The sequence below is a fragment of the Amphiprion ocellaris genome, chromosome 12, assembly GCF_022539595.1.
Source record: "Amphiprion ocellaris isolate individual 3 ecotype Okinawa chromosome 12, ASM2253959v1, whole genome shotgun sequence".
In the NCBI taxonomy this organism is placed as follows: domain Eukaryota; kingdom Metazoa; phylum Chordata; class Actinopteri; family Pomacentridae; genus Amphiprion; species Amphiprion ocellaris.
In genome coordinates, this window is record NC_072777.1 from 22,884,436 (window position 1) to 22,901,443 (window position 17,008).

The window sequence follows — 17,008 nt, forward strand, 5'->3', positions numbered from 1 at the left end:
TCATCTAACTTTGTAGTTGTACTTTAAAAATGAGCTAACAAATTAATTGCTTGAACTAATATGAATAAATACATGTTAAAGCAAGAGTGCGTGAGTTTTACATATTAATGAACATCTGTTACATTCAAACCCCTACCAAACAAGTTCACACAATACTAATTAAGCTTCACAGCACCAGATAAATCTGTCAGTATTATGCAGTATATCTGACATTCCTTTGCCAGTAGTAATTAACTTTATGATAACCAGTAGTATTTGCTTTGCTGGAGCTGAAGAGGAAGCAACTGTAGCAGCGTCGATGAAGTAGAACACAGCGACTAGAAGTATGGTGGAAATATCAAGCAAGCATAAAAAAAAAGCTTTTAATGCTCCAGATTAAAAAAATACACCTATCACTCAGCGTAGGAATTACACTTCAAAGGAGGAACTGATTGCGAGGCATCCGTCACAAGTGTGCAGTGTCAGTGTTTGTATAATTAGAAAGAAAGGAGGGATGAAATTTCCACACTGCAGATTTAAGAAACATTTTAAATGTCAGTGATATAATTTAGTTCCTCTTAGGTCCACTTGTAGATTCTTTGTTCAGCATTTCCCTTTGCATTTGTCTGCCGTCTTGGTACAGGCGAGGTCAGACACACTGTTTTGAAAGAGGAACCGCCTTCCATATCCTGACTTAAGACCTCACTTAGCTGAACACTGAGTTTATTTTAAGCTATTTTAAGCAGTTTCCTTCCAAGATCATTATGACTGCTGCTTTGTGCTCAACTGCTCTATCTATTGTCTGCTCATTGACCCTACATGGCAAATACTGTATAAAGTAGATTCTTGTGAGGTGTAAACACACACATTTTAACATCACTTTTCTCTTAGCTAGCTTTTTGGCACGTTTCCTATCACATCTCACATGTTTAAGTTGTGACTCGAAAACGTGGAGATCAATTTTGGCACCAGTGAGACTTTATCTCAGGCATGTCAGGCCTGTTTACGCTTAAGACATGACAGTAATTTCACTTATGACACAGTTTATTTGTGAAATACTAACACAAATTAGTTGTAATCCAACAGTAAAGTGGTACTGCATGCTTCAGTGAGGCCTAATATATAACTATCTTTATGTTATGATGAGACAGATTGTTTTGGGAACAATTCTATCTGGTTCAATCCTATTTTATTTATTGTACCTTTCAACTACATCCACTCAAATCATACCCATGTGGATTAAATATAATAGTTAGTTTAAACAAGTGTCTTGTGTTTAAACTAACTACTTTATTTAACCCACACGGGTATGATTTGAATGGATGTAGCTAAAAGGTACAGTCACAAAGACCCAGAGTAAACATACCATGTAGTATGAAGAGACCAAATCAGCAGTTACTTATTTACTATTTAAAGCTTGCTGTTCAGTGACATGGAGTTTAATGGAGAGAGTGATCGTCGCAGTGAAAACAGTTACTGGATAATTCTCAGGCTTCAAGACTGTTTGTGGGGCTGAAATGGATTCAGTTACACATTGACAACCCATGAGTGCGCTGTGTTGTGAGACCCACACACACAAACATACCAGCACATGCTGCAACATGCTTCTTTCCTTCACATTCAAGCTCACATGCTGTTGAAGCTGCATCTGCTTAGCCACATGAAAAGACTTCATTCTGTTCAAAAACGATGAAATAACACAATGGATTTCATACCAAACCCACTCAAAATAACTTTTACAGTAACTGTCTCGTGGATAAAGTTGTAGGTTTACTGTCTTATGAACTTATTTTGTTATCAGAAAACTAAAATGTAATGCTGAATGTCAGTCTTCTTGGTCATGGAGTCTGGATATTAATATATATACTAGTGTGTGTTAATGGACAAGAATTCATCTGTCACAGCATGTCTGTTTATGGGGGCATTTAAAATTCCTTCAGAAAGAAAAATCTCCCTCTAGTCCTGTTTTAATCAAATTAGTATGGTCCATGTGTTGCCTTTCACTTCAGGGACCATGGCTTGGTTGTTCTGAAATCAGAATAATTGAAGAACATCCAAAAATCTTTCTGATCTGATCTATATTTATTATGCAGGTTGATTGTTTTAATACTTTATCGCTACTCCCAGTTTTATGATTTAATCTCTATGCCCTGCTTTGATAAAGCAGTAGGTTAATTCTTTATACCCCCACAGAGCTCACTGTAATAAACACTAAGTTGGTTTAGGCTGTGTGAGTCTATATAATTACCCAGAAGGAGATTTAAACACAAAAAAGCATAAGCTGTAAGGCACATTTTTGTCTCAGCTGGATTCTATAGTATTAGCTATATTTTTCACTTTCTGCTGACTGGCCAGCCCTACTCTATCTGTTATCAGATAATTCCAAGAAATGTACATTCATAATTTTCCCCAGTGGAACATATTCTATTAGGAGCAAGCTTGTCATGGCTGACATCCCCAACTCCCACAAGGCAGCTTTTTTTTCCAGTGCCAAAGGTATTGCCCACAAAGCTGGGAAATATCAACCACAAGCAACCAATCACAGTGCCTAATACTGGGGCGGGACGGTCCACACCATAGACTGGCCTCAACTGTTGGGTCACTGGCCTTCACATCTGTTACAGGTGCTGGTTTCTTCCCTGTGGGAATGCCAGATGGGGTTATTCTTGGGCCTCGTGCCACAAAAGCCACTTGCCTGTCGACCAGTGTCAGACCTGCCAAAGACCTTTGGACTAAACAGAGAGTTTAGAGTCCTTGATTGTGCTGTTTTGATGGCTCCAAAGTGAACTGAACTCACACGGGTGACTGACGTTCACGTCAATAACAAGGCATCATCTGGTCATATTTTGGCTGAATCTTGTTTTCCCTCAGTAGGAAAGGAAAACATAAAAGGAGATGAGATATATGAAGCCAATGTTTTGACCGCGGATATGAAACTGACACACTGAGTGTGCAGTTAAGTGAAAAATATTGTTTTAGTATCACTGTGTGTGAGAGTCCTTCACAGTGAGTGTGAGGTAGTTAGGATTTGTGTTTCATGATCACCTGCAGACTCAGAAACAGAATTCACTCCAGTTAGACCAGTAATCAGTTGGAGTTTGACCTGCCTTTGCCAAGATTAGATGAATTGTGTTTTAAGTGGAAGAGCCATAAATCTACTAACAAGAGATACAATGTAATGTTTGACGCTTTGTAAAAGATAAGCCAGCAGTAACTTCCAGGAGTCTCTGCTGGTTGCTTGGCTGCTATCGTCAGCTAAATGCAGTCCCACATCTCTGATCTGTGTAGGAGTGACGCAATTATAGGCCCGTTATCCGTATCATGTTTATAACCATTTTACAATATAAATTTAAATATTTGCTGCTTTGGCTCCGATGCAACTTGCTTCCTCTATCTATAGTGGAGTAGGTGGAGTTTGTGTTTGTCTGTAATTTTTGCACCAGGATTTTAATTTTTCCTTCAAATATATCAGTTCCAAATAGTAGTTATCTGTGTTCTTGATTACTACTATTCCTTATCAGTATCAGCCCTAAACACCATATTAGTCAACCCCTTGAATGGTGTCTGTTAATAAGATTTTAATCAAAATTAAAATAGCTAATAAATAAATTAAAAAGTCCTGCATCAAAATGATTCACCGCACCCTTCCCTGAAAAGCAGCCACTGTGCCATATTGTAAAGTCTCAATTACGCAGTAAAATTTACTGCCATTTTATTGTGTGACAATAAAGGATAGAGATACATAAATGTCAGTTAACTGTCATTACACCCCATAAACTACTGGTCATCCCAGACCAAGGAAGGCGTAGCAATAAAATACCTGCATGTATTGGACTGAGAAAAGGGGCATTTTACTGTTAATGAATTCAGCTTTTCATTTGTAAGAGAAGGAACATGCCTGAATAGTCCCTTTTAAGTTTGAAAGCATGTTTTGTATTAAGAATATTTTTCACTTTCATTGAGTTAGATTTTTAACCATCATTAGTCCTGATCATAACTTCCAAACACATTCATTTTCAGGATTTTAACCCCTTAAATGCCAGTTTATTTACATGATATCATTGGTGTTTTTCATGCAACACCCCACCACCCCCCCCACCACCCACCCACAAAATTTATTTTCCACGTAGTAGGTGCTAAGTGGACATATTTGTTAATCACAATCTAGCATATATCAATGATTAGCAACGACACTAAGTCTGATGTATTTTTATTTTTTGTGCAGTGTCAGATGTAAACAAAAAATGCACACGAGACCTTAAGGACAAAAATGTCCTCATCAAAAACAATTTTTTTACACTTTCACAGAGTCAGATTTTTAACCAACATCAGTCCTGATTATAACTACCATATATCCAGTCATGTTCAGGACTTTACCCCCTTAAAATGCTAGGTGGTTTTCTTGATGTCACTGTTATTTTTTTAAGAAAAAAAAGCAAAAACATAAATTATTGTCCATATAATTAGTCTTATGTGTTTTTTTTATTTTATTATCACAGCCTAAATGTGCTTGGTCTGCAACAATGCTGAGCTGGGTGATACATACCAAGGTATCTCAGTGGAATTTTGCGCTGCAACAAGATGATTAATGATATTCATGTCACCTCTCTATAGTTTTTATGTTGTCGCTGATAGGTGTATCTCTCCTATTAGACTATTTCTTTAGTCTCAGAAAAAAAAACTTTACGTACTCAGTACTTGATATCCTACAGACCTAAAAAGACTAGAGTCAAGAACTCTAACAGCTACCATGCGTATTCAGCTTCGAGTTTAAAAAAAACCCCTAAATGATATGGATTGAATCATTTCAAAAAGCCTTGACAAGTTATACGCATGCAGGTTAATATTTGACAAGTCTTTTGATCCCAGCCGTGTGCAGGTTTGAGTCTAGGTGTAGGTGAAGGTTGTCGAGAGATAAAGTCTAGAACAGATAAACATGCTGGAGGCAGAGCACCACTTCAGTGGCAGCAGAACAACCAATTGCTTGGCCTCCTGCACATGACACGCATCATCAGCCCACAGCCTCCAAGACACATGAGCAAATAGCTGTGAAATCCTCAGGCATATCTGGCTGATTGACAGGGAGACATTCATGCGAATGTCAATATGTCAATGCACCAAGATGTTCAGTAGTCAATACTGTCATTAAGTCTTTCTGCCACAACTAGGTTTAGTACAGTGGAGCTGTCACAATGCATGACATGTATTTAATTAATACTGCTGTACAGTTTTGTCATTTTTACAACATGCATTTGTGGGAAAATAACATGAACATTAAAAATATTCTCTTTTATTCTGCCTACCACCAAAAAAAAATTCAAATTGATGCATCAGTTCATGCTTGTTCCATTAAATAAGATTCTTTCAGCTCAACCAGGGGAGGGATTGCACAATGAAGCAAAACAATATACTGACCTAAAGGAAATTCAGTTTGTAAAGGGTAGATCTCAGCTCATTAAGAGCATTGTGCATCACAGGCAACGTCATGGAACACCACACAAGCACGATAACAAGATTTAGACTTATATATGTCTGGTTTGTGTATGTCTGTAAACAGCCATGCCAACCATGAACAACATTATACCTGTTTATTTTAGCATATATATATATATATATATATACACACACACACACACACACACACACACACACACACACACACACACACACACACACACACACACACACACACACACACACACATATATTACCAATGATATTATTTATTAGTGTACAGGATTCAAAGGATTCAAATTCTTAATTGTTACATTACAGCAGTAACAGATTACATTCAGACACACTGCACTGTCATGAAAGGATCACTGTTTTACACTTGTGGTTGATCACTTCTTATAGCCAGTAAAACACATGGTGCACTAAAGAAGCAAGAAGCTGCTGCAGTGTAACAGGAGAACAAAACTGTATAGAAAAGTGTTTTATATTTAATTTAAAGAAATTTTTCTTGTTTTGCCATTAAACACATAAAGGATCAGCAAAACATAAACATGCCGATTGATAAGCTTATCTAAGAAAGTTCCGAAGTCACATTTAGTCTGAACATAGTAATTGGTTTAATGCTTTTCATTTACTATCTAAATTCAGATACCAGTCCAGACAAGCAATTCTGGAGATAAGGAGTTAAGATGCAATGATGGGTGTAGCCAATGGTGGCTTGCAGCCATCTCTGTACTGTACTTAAAAAGTGGGTGGATGACAAGCTCCCCCAATCACCAACCAGTTCTGACACACCACCCCTCTTTCTTTCCTCTGACATGAAACACAACCCCCCATTTTACATTTTTCATATGGACATCTTGTATCCACTGCGAAGACAAGTAATTCTAAGCATGCATATGATGTGTTTTTTCTATATTTTATGTATAGCCATAAATTACTCTGTGGCTGCTCCCCAACTTTTTTACTGTCAACAGGCAGGAGTTTCACTTCCTGCAGCATGATGCCAGACAACACAGAAAGACATGAGCTGAAACTTGGGGTGCAAGCACACACAAAATGGCATTTTTTTTGGCACCGCGCCCCCTCCACAGCCCCCCAGTGGAGCCGCCTAGTACAAATAGCTTCCAGCTGCTGTAAGCTGGACATGGATGTATGGTAGTGATGCTATATGGTCCAATCAGGCCCAGATGTGTATCTGCAGTACCAAGGGGCCCCGATCATGGCTATGACTGGGGTCTTTGTGACTGTATAGCACCAGCAGTAAAGTCATACTTCCGAGTGCTATACAGTAAGAACACTATAAGTCTTAACTTTGTCAGAATGCTGAAGTTTGAGCCGAAAATAGCAGCAAGAATTTCCTCGTGTTTCCCTGCTGAGAAAAAATCAGGCTTCACCTGCTGGAATCTCTGTTTAATAACATTCATTCAAGCTGCAACTTTTCCTTGATCTTATTTCAGTGGAAATTATTGTAAAAGATGCCAAAACCACATCAGGCCAACGTAGAAGAATCTGAAACATTAAACACAGAAAAACACAGAGGGCTCTCTGGATGTGTCTGCAAGGACATGACTTTGCATTTTTTATAGGATCTCGCAGCTGGTGACAGATTGGGCTGTAGCACCATGTTAATGTGATTATTCCTGAGCTTTACCGAGCATAGTGGGTGTACATTGTACAGGATTTCTGGACAATTTAGAACTTTCCACTGTGTTTTGGCGTCATCGATGGAAAGTATGTACAAATCAAAGCACTTTCATTGTCTGGGCACTTTAGTAAGAATTCTTTTGATGATGAATTATACAGGTGTGGATGACAGAGAATCTCCTCGTACAGTCTTTCCTCAGTACAGGCTTTCGTTTGAAGCACCGTTTTTTTTCCTGGTATTTGCAGATACAGTATGTCTGCACATACTCTTGCAGACTTGGGTAGATGACAGAATTTCCGTCACACATAACCTTGTGGCGATGCAGACGTGAAAAACATGGATTGACTTTTACCCCTTGACGCCTATTGTCATGAATTTGCAACATACCACTTTTATTCAGACTGCAGCTGAGATAGCGTAGCCATTCCCCCAGTGCCAGTTTGTGCATATTCAATACGTACCTCGGAACCTTTTGCAAGCACCGGTTTCTCATAAGACTGGTCGGAGTGGGACCTAATTATTATATATCTGTTATTATATATCTGTTCTATGTGTAATAGACAAATTAACAATCTCCACTTATTTTAGCATCAGCTGCAAAGCAAAAACACATTTTTCTTAATTTAAATGTAAATAAATTCAGCCGTCAAGGGGTTAATGCACACAGTCAGTCCCATTTAAGGCAACTAAAGCAGGTGCTAAAGCAATTTGTTAGCCCATCTGACGCCCATCTCTGGAAAGGTTAATGTAGACAGCTAGCATGTATGCATGTCTGGAGACAATTGACTGTGGATCACTGCTTCCAGTGGATCAGGCCTGAGGGGCCTTGATGTCCCCATCTAAGTCTGTCTTAGGGAAGCTGAGCTGTCCAAGCAGCAGCATTAAAATGGTGGATTCCATGCTTGCTAGGAAGCATGTAACTGTGGCAATCCAGGGTCAGTTGGCTAATATTGGAGCTATTCTAGCCTTGCACCAGGACCAGCTGGCTGAGCAACTGGGACGGAAGGGGCTGATATATCTGCGATGTATCAGCTTTCTGCACTCCTAGTGAAGCAGGCAACTGGCAGGGCTGTGGTGTCCTTCTTGATGTTGAGAAGCCACCTCTGGCTACCACAGGCATTGTTTCAAGATAGAGCAGGCTCCTCTGGTCAAGTTGCCCATGGTGCCAGCTGCCATGTTTGGGCCAGAAGACCTGCCAGTGTGCTCATAATTATATTTATATATATATCATTATATTTAATCTTATAGGGGAGCTCACACATTTAATAAATGACCATTAGTTAAATAGTTATGAGGAATATTACTTAGCCTTTGGATATTCAAGTAGAAAGTCTTGTATAGCTCCATCTCTGCAGAGGGAGAATTTGATTTAATTCAAATAAAATCACTTTGATAGGCCACTTCAGTCATATTAATAAAACAATATGTGAGTTAAGAAAAATCTCATAAACGATTATTTGCATTGGCTCCAAGAGACATTACTTAAATTTCTTTTCCGTAAAATCAAATCAGCGTACCTCCTCCTGTGGAGCCAATCCTGTCGGAAATAGGGGTTAATTATGAAATTAAATTGTTTAGGACTTATAGTAGCAGTCTCCAATTAAAGCCGGATTGATGTGACACCAAAATGCACAGCCTGACTTCATTTCAAATGACAAAATCTTCTGAGCTCAAAATGTACATTAACTTTATTTAACATTCTTCTCTTAATTAATCCCTGTCTTTGCCTTAGTAGTTTAACTCGCAGTTTAACTCAATGTTATCTTCAGCCCATTGTCTGTTTTTATACATACTGCTCTTCCGTTCCATGTGGACTTTTCAAAGAACATAATTTATCCTGGCAAGTGATGCAAATATGAGGGCAGAACGTTGTTAGCTGCAGGGATGTTCCTGTGCTTGTGGCTGTTCTGTCACTGTAGCTCCCCTCAGGAGACACATTACTAATGAGTGTCAGCTATGTGCCTAATATGTTCAGCTTAACATCGGTCACAGCTTGTAAACTCATTAACCCTGCCACTTGCACTGCTTTGTTTTTTTTGTTTTTATTGATGTGGAGTCTCTTTTTCTACAGAGACAAATACTGAGAAACAGAACCCTTGACAGGATGTAATCCAAAACCAGTCCAGCTGGGAAACACAAGGGTCTCTACAACAGCACTTTTACTCAGCTTTTCCTAATTTCCTTTTTCTTACTTTTTTCCCCTCTCTCCCTGTATTCAAAGAGAAAAATTTGCTCTGCCTTGTGGAAGTTCAGTACAATACGGTCCACTTCCTGACCCCGGGTCAGTGGGTCTAAAACTGACTGTAATGTGAGCTGGCTGTGAGGCTGCAGGGTGGAGGTTCTACTGTAGCAGCAGTTCAGCTCAGTGCGCTGCTGCTTCATTTGCTCTGCCTGTAGAGATCCACTGAATCTGGATCAAACCCATTCACATTCAGTATATGACAGATGAGGTGTGCAGTTGCTCTGGAGGTAAATCTGGCCCGTGCCAGAAAGTCAACACCAAGGTAATCCCTGTCAGATCAAACCCAGTGGTTCTGATAAAAGGAGAGACTAAAACACACTGTCACAGACCGCTGTCACAAATTTTCTTACCTCATTACCATACATCACTCACCAAAACTACAATCTGAAAGTCGCTATGGCTTTACTATTTTCTATTTATATGATATCTTGAAAATAAACTATTGGTAACTTTGCATGGTGAGATGCTGAACTGCAGTAAACTGGAGAAATAAGTTAAAGTTAGAATGATTTTACATTTAAATTCTATTCTACACTGAGTAATTCAACTTTGTTCTTGGTTTTGAGATTATTCCTGTATAGTGAGAAGCGATGCATTGTATTTCCAGCCGTGGTCTGGTTGAAATTGGCAGGCAATTAAATGTACTTATATATACAATTATTTTATGTTTCCCCTACTGAGCTGGTTTGTCTCTTTGTTGAATTCAACAGTGATCTCTTACATAATGCAGATTCAGTCTGGAGTTTAATCAATATGTCTGTCTGACAAGCAGCATTTTATTGCAGTTAAGTTTAAAACTGGTCAGTACTGATGAAAATTAAAGTTTGACATATATATATTTTAAATAAGCTGTCAGATAAACAAGAACAAGTGATCTTCAACATATGTCAGTAGTTGCAATTTCTACTACTCCTACTACAACAGTGCTTATGAATTGGCCAAACTTTAACATGTTATATTCTCCCTCCTCTCTTTTCTACAGTATCTATGTCTGGCAACAACAGTTTATTTAAATATGGTGTATTCAACAAAAACGCTCACACTGGTTAAATATACTTTAAGACTTTAGAAAAGATTTATTTGACCATTTATTTGTTAAGACAAATATAACATTATTATGTTGTGTTTGTTCTAGTTACTGTTTGTAAAAAGAGATAAGCTCCTACCAACTTGTAGTTTGCGTTATACTATTTTCTATTCCACACTATTTTTTAAACAAAAAGAGTCTTTATTGTGATTATTTTGCCACTGCTTTGGTTAGAAAATGTTGATATCTTTTAATTTTTCCAAAGATTTTGTCCACTTTCAACATTAACACATTTGACTTAAAAATAGCTGCTAATATGAGCCATCAGTGAAGCTTATGAACTAGTCCAAGTATCTTAAAAGTTGCTGTGCATTATATTTCAGATATGCAACTGACAGCCCCTAACTTCATTCCAGCAATTTAGTCCATAATGGTAGTTATTCGTTTTCTGGCATAGAAGTCCAGCGACTCTGTCAGCTGAGGAAACTCTTTGAACTCTTCCTTTCTTCCTCTTTAAGTAAAAAAAGTCTCCATTGACACCACAGCTACATCATGGCAAAACACCCAGAGAGAAGAGATAAACCCTTCTGCATGTTTCCGTGTTGATGAGGTGATACAGGGTGACATCTGGTCCTGCTTCTGGCTTGTTGGCAGTGAAAGCTGTTGATTTATTAAAACCTTTCCCTCCTCACTTTGTGTCCATTCCAGTGGAACAACCTGGGACTTAGAGCAGAGTTAAAAGGGGGCTCTGGTGTTAAATGAAGCCTGGCTTCATTCTCCAAGGTGGAACTAGATTTTAACCTGAGCAACTTTAGTCAACAGATTCCTAGAATGTGCTATAGGGACAAGCTGTTTATTTGTCCAAGCTGGGGAAATGGTGTGCCACCTCACTGGAATATGAGCCAAGTATGTCTGTCCATTAGTTGTTTCCATTTGCTGTAGTTAATAGATAACTCCTCAACCAGCTGCTTTAATGCCGGCCTTCTGAATTTATTCCCAAACTGAAGTGAAGTCCGTAGAGATCCATTAAGAGCATTCTATTTGGTCTTTTTTGATGTTTACAGCCAGTGAGGGGGCTTGAGGGTGCTTTTGTACGTGGAAACCTTAAGTAATTTTGAAAAAAAAAGAATATATATATATATATATATATATATATATATATATATATATATATATATATATATATATATATATATATATACATATACATATACATATACATATACATATACATATATATATATATATATATATATATATATATATATATATATATATATAAGCCATAAAACATTGACAGGTCAAGTATATAAAACAATGTCCACTTTAATAGTCTTGCATCGAATTCATAATCTGCTCAAAAGAAAATGTTTGAAGTATCACGTTTGGTGTCATTAAAATGATAATTAAGGACTCATCTGAAAGAGCTGTTTGGGTACACATCAGCCAGAAAAGGACAAGATGGTCAAGCAGAATTATAATAGAAATGAGGCAGGGGAGCTGGATACCAGTTGAAGAAAATGTTTAATGCAAAGTAATTTGAGTTTTGAAATCTGCAGTCCAGGAACTCTGAGAGATGTCACATTTGAATCCATTCTTTCTGGCTGAGAGGAGACAGTGTTATGTAGGTTTCTCTGCTGTAGGTTCAGTCATTTTGAGGTGAACGGGTTCAGAGCAAAGGGGTTTCCAGCAAAGACCATTTAACAAAGCAGACAGACGACTTAGAGCAACTCTTCCTCGTCTGTCAGTGTCCAAGCAGGGCCAGCGGCGAGCACTGGATGTCACTGGGACAGAGCGAATCCTGATATTACATTTTTCACTCTGGAATTTCTCTTTGTCTGAAGCGTAAATGCCTTTAAATCAAGACAGCCAGCAGACCACAACGGCAATTTCCTGTTGTCTTTGAGGGATTCTTTCCCTTTCTTGTTCACTGCCATTTATTACATTATGTAGCTTAAAGCGGGCTGATATCCTCACAAATATGAGACCAGGTAGAGGGGACTCCATTGAATTGTGGGCAATTTTATGATTGCGTTGTCTGGAATAGCTCTGAAGAGGCTTTGACAGTTTATTGGCTCACACAGGCAGCAGGGCATTAAGCAATGGGAAGATATCTAAATATAGGTTATATATTTTATTAGAGTCTGGCAGGACAAATGAATATCCAACCACAACTTCAACATTTATACAATCGATACAATCCATATCGTAGAAGCACAGTACTACCAGAAAAAAGGGTTGGCTAAGCACCCCAAACATTTGTACAAAAAACATTTTATTGAGGTTCTGAAATGAAAATTGAAAAATATTTTGGTCTGTTCTTTCCTCTACAACATGGCAAAAGAAATTTGTACAAAGTATGTTATCTGAGACAAACTGAATACCCTGGAAAAATAGCCGAGTCATGGCTATAGTGAGGCCAGTGTCGGTATTAGTCCACTGTTTACTGTCACTGAACAAATATTGGGTATATTGGAATGAAATGTTGTATAGGCCCCTAAGGTCCCAAGTTGAACTATCCAAATGAAACTATCCTGTGCTGACCCTGAGACTGACATTTGACATTATTTACTATGTTTTTAGATTGTTAGTCTGTCCATATGCATTGATGTAAGTTCCTGATAAGATGGAGGCTTTTTATCAAATGCCACCAGCAGGTATCTAGGGAATCCAGAAATAGCTCCATATCCTCTTGGAGGTTTAGTGCTACATTTTGTACAGACATTTGTGGTTTACACAAGATATGTTTTGATAACTTTGGCCAACACTTGGCTTTTATATTTAATGTTTTTCATTTTGAGTGAAAAATTTCCAGAACTGTTGGATGCATTTCCATGAAATTTAGTACTTATGGTCAGGCTCCCCAGAAATGGAATCCTGCTGACTGACTTTAGTGATCTTTTGGCTTTTCCACTAGCAACTTTATGAGTCTGGCATTAATGGTTTTAACTGAAATGTCTCAAGTATTATTTCATGAATTGCCATTGTCACTCAATTTTTATCCATTTACAGCTTGTTCCTAACAGTGAGCATGTCAACCTTACAGCTGCTGGCCTGACTTTTAGAAGATTAAAACAAGCGAGGTCTGTCTAGTCTGAGTCTAGACTGCCGACAGTACAGTCATGATCATACCTGTTAGGGTGACACAGTGTTTGCCTTCGGAGCTTCATAACCCCCGTCATACGAGGAAACCTGAGTGAGTATAACACTCTGACAGCATGTGGTGAGACGAGGATTCAGAGTGTAAAGACAAAGCAGGAACACCAACAATAATCCTGAAACCCGACACAATGTTCTCTCAGTCCTCACGAGAAAAAACAGATGACAAAAACATTCAACCTCCAGCTGCTCTACTTTTTCCCACAAGTTTCAGCTGACCTAACTATAGAACTGAGAAAAACAACTTTGTGTATACATCTTGTGTCACATGTGCCGGCTTGTCTTTTGCCCGTCTAGATGTTTTTAGATCAACTACCATCAGCAGAACATGTCACTCGCGCCTGTCTTCATCATCTTCACTGCATCTTGCACAATAATTAGGAAAGACGTGAATGGAAGAAAGACTTCACTAACAAGAATCCAACAGACTGGTGTCACTGGTGTCCATCACTGTTCACTGCTTCCATAAGAGTTAGTCTTGTGGTTTGTGGTAATTTTGAGATTTAGTTTGTAAACTTTACAGTCTGCCATGCTTGTGTCCCTGCAGTCCTCTGTGTAAAAATGTTGCAGCAGTAAAATTAAAGTGCATTGATTCAACTGACAAAATGCAAGTTGTTAGAGTGCAGCGCTACAGATAAAGATCCATATGTAATCTCACAAAAAAATTGTTGGTCAGTAGCCAGGAAATTTTAAGATTATATGATAATACTTACACTCCTTCTTTGGTAGCTTAACTAGAGCTTGCTGAACCTTTTCACAACGATGTCTGAGATCTCTGATAGCTGGCTAAATACACATAAAGAAAATATATTAAGCTGTAAGTGAAAATTAGATAACTTGTACACGACGAGATGCGACATCAGTGTACAACAAAGGAATCATGTTTTCTGACAGAATAAGGCAGTCATTTATTTCTGTCCATTGCCATATTGAACGGATGTGATTTGGAGTAAGATTAGTGATGAGTTTACTGGAAGGACACGTGGACACTGGTTTTGGTGAAAGGTGGAGGTGAATGTGGTGTAGGAGAGTTGGATTGATCAGCCACTGACATGAAAGCAAAGAGGAATCGTTTTAAAATCACAGCTGCAAAATGATTGGTTCTGAGAGGGGTTGTGGCAAAGTCCTATTGGTTTAACAGATGGAGGAACGCCCTCAGTCCTTGCAGGAAAAGAGAGAAAAGGAATGTAAACAGATGTATAGCCATGAGACAGTCTTCCTGATTGAACTTACACTAAGCTTGTGCTCAGTTAGTGTAACTTTTGTGGTTTTCCCCCAACTTCATGTTTCTAAAAGCTTGCACTCTGAAGCATTTGTGGAGCAGTTTTCTCCAAACACTATTTAGTTTTACTCTTCTTTGATGAATACTGAAAGAATCAAATCCTTCAGTGGTGTCTCTATTTCAGAATTGCTTTAAATGTGTACCATGCATCTTAACTTGAGATCTGCTGCGGCACATAACTGCAGTATTTAACCTTAGATTCACAGAAGACTGCTGACAAAGCACTAAGCAAACACTGCAGATGTTTCCTGTGGTCACAGTTCTAGCTTTTCTAAAACTACTACTATACCCATTTTGGTTAATCTGACTTACAGTATTACACAATATGCATTATTTTGGATATGAAATTAGATATAATGATAGCAGATTTCATCCTTATTGCTTATTGGCTACTCCAAACTGAATCTTTTTTGTAAAATTAACTTCTGGAATGTTACTAGTGTCATTACATTATTTGTTGCCTGGATTATTTTTAGTAGCCTCTGAGGAAGTACATTTGGTGATATAGGTAGATGCTGTCTCAAAATGTTTTCCTACTGCTTCTTTTGCAACTTTCAATTGTTGTACACTTACCCTTAAAAAGTCAAGTAGTGTCTTTGTAGCTTTTACCAAACCAGTTTTCTTTAAGGTGACAAAAGTAAATGTGGATACAGTTGACAGCATGATGAATGGCCGAGGCTCTGATGACTGGTTGCTTAACTAAACTCCTCGTACAGTGTGATTGTTTGTGTGTCGGTTAGTGAAAGTGTGCATGGAAACAAGAGCAGCAGTGTTTAGTTATTGCAACATCAGTCTTTGTTTTGTATCCAGCAACAACTTTTGTCGGCCGTTCTTGAGAGTTTTCTGTTTTGAAATGATTATCCTGGAGAGATTTCCTCATTCATTCATCCTCTCTTCCTTCCTCTCTCTGTGTCTCCTGCAGCATGGGTGGGCTCCCTCTCCATGGGGATGATCTTCTTCTGTTCTCCCATCGTCAGCGTCTTCACTGACATGTTCGGCTGTAGAATTACCGCAGTGGGTGGCGCTGCTGTCGGCCTGGTCGGCCTCCTGGCCAGCTCCTTTGTTTCGTAAGGAATCACAGAAGTTCATCATGGCATCACTGCATCTGTGACACTTCATTAATATAGAATTCACTTGCACTAAGAATAACCCATTTTAATTGATATTTGAACTTCTTTGCATTTAGCAATTAGCCTACATTCACACTAATCCCTTTTTATTTTAAAACAGATTTTTAGAAAAGAACATGATCTCCACCCAGACAAGTGTTTTAACTCATTTTCAGAAATAAAATCCATTCGTACAAACATGTCTGGAAATCCACATCACATGACCATTCAAGTACACTGGGCATGTGGGTGCTGGTGTAAACATGAAGCTGAGGGTTAATTGTTTAGATGTAGAAATTACTACTAAGGAAGAACAGCTATGGAGATTAGAGATTTCCATAATCTGCACAAAAGCTGCTGCTGTAGACAACAGTGCAGCAACACCTGTGGCCTCAAACATTATCTGTATGGTTACCAAGGCATATGTCTTTGTTTTCTTCCAAAGACCAACCATATGATAGAAATATGATAAATCATTGGTCAAATGTAGAGAAAGCAAACACCTTATTGTTATCAAAAGTTTCCATTTGTACATGTCCAGACTAAAACATCAAAGTTTTCAAACTGAAACAGGAAGTCTGCTTCAGGGATTTTAAAATGCCGAGTTAATGTGGACACTATGACAGAAAACTTTTAAAAATACGTGTTAGTGTGGATATAGCCTTGTTATACCAGATGTCCTTAAAGTGCTGAGAGGACAGAAAAAATCATGAATTAGTTGTAAATAGTGAAGCTCCATCTGCTGACTTGTGTGTAAAAGTTAATGTTTGCCTCCTAACAGCATAACATAATTATCATCACATACAGTGGTACATTATCATAAACAAGTCCTTTACAAAGCATTTATTACTGTTTATACACATCATGTACAAATAATTAACCAGTTCAAACCTGCTATTGCATTTGTATGTGGCATAAAATATGTTATGCTGTATTGTTTTGTTAAGTGTTCTTTAACTATTAAAAGAGGGAGTTGTAGTTACTGATAAACACACAAAAATATTTGCGTGTGTTTATAACTACATTATATGTACCTGTAATTTCAAGAGGTTGAAGTAAAATTATGAAAGCCAAAGTAAACTCTGTATCTGGGAAACATTTAAGCACT

The 17,008-nt window shown here is 38.2% G+C and overlaps 1 protein-coding gene across 1 annotated transcript in view; it reads left to right on the top strand.

Moving 5' to 3' along the window:
- Positions 1 to 17,008, top strand: part of slc16a10 (solute carrier family 16 member 10) — a 42,576-nt gene that overhangs the window by 8,224 nt on the left and 17,344 nt on the right. The window contains 1 exon segment of the mRNA XM_023295444.3: positions 15,714 to 15,858. Within this exon segment, the coding sequence (XP_023151212.2) occupies positions 15,714 to 15,858 (145 nt within the window).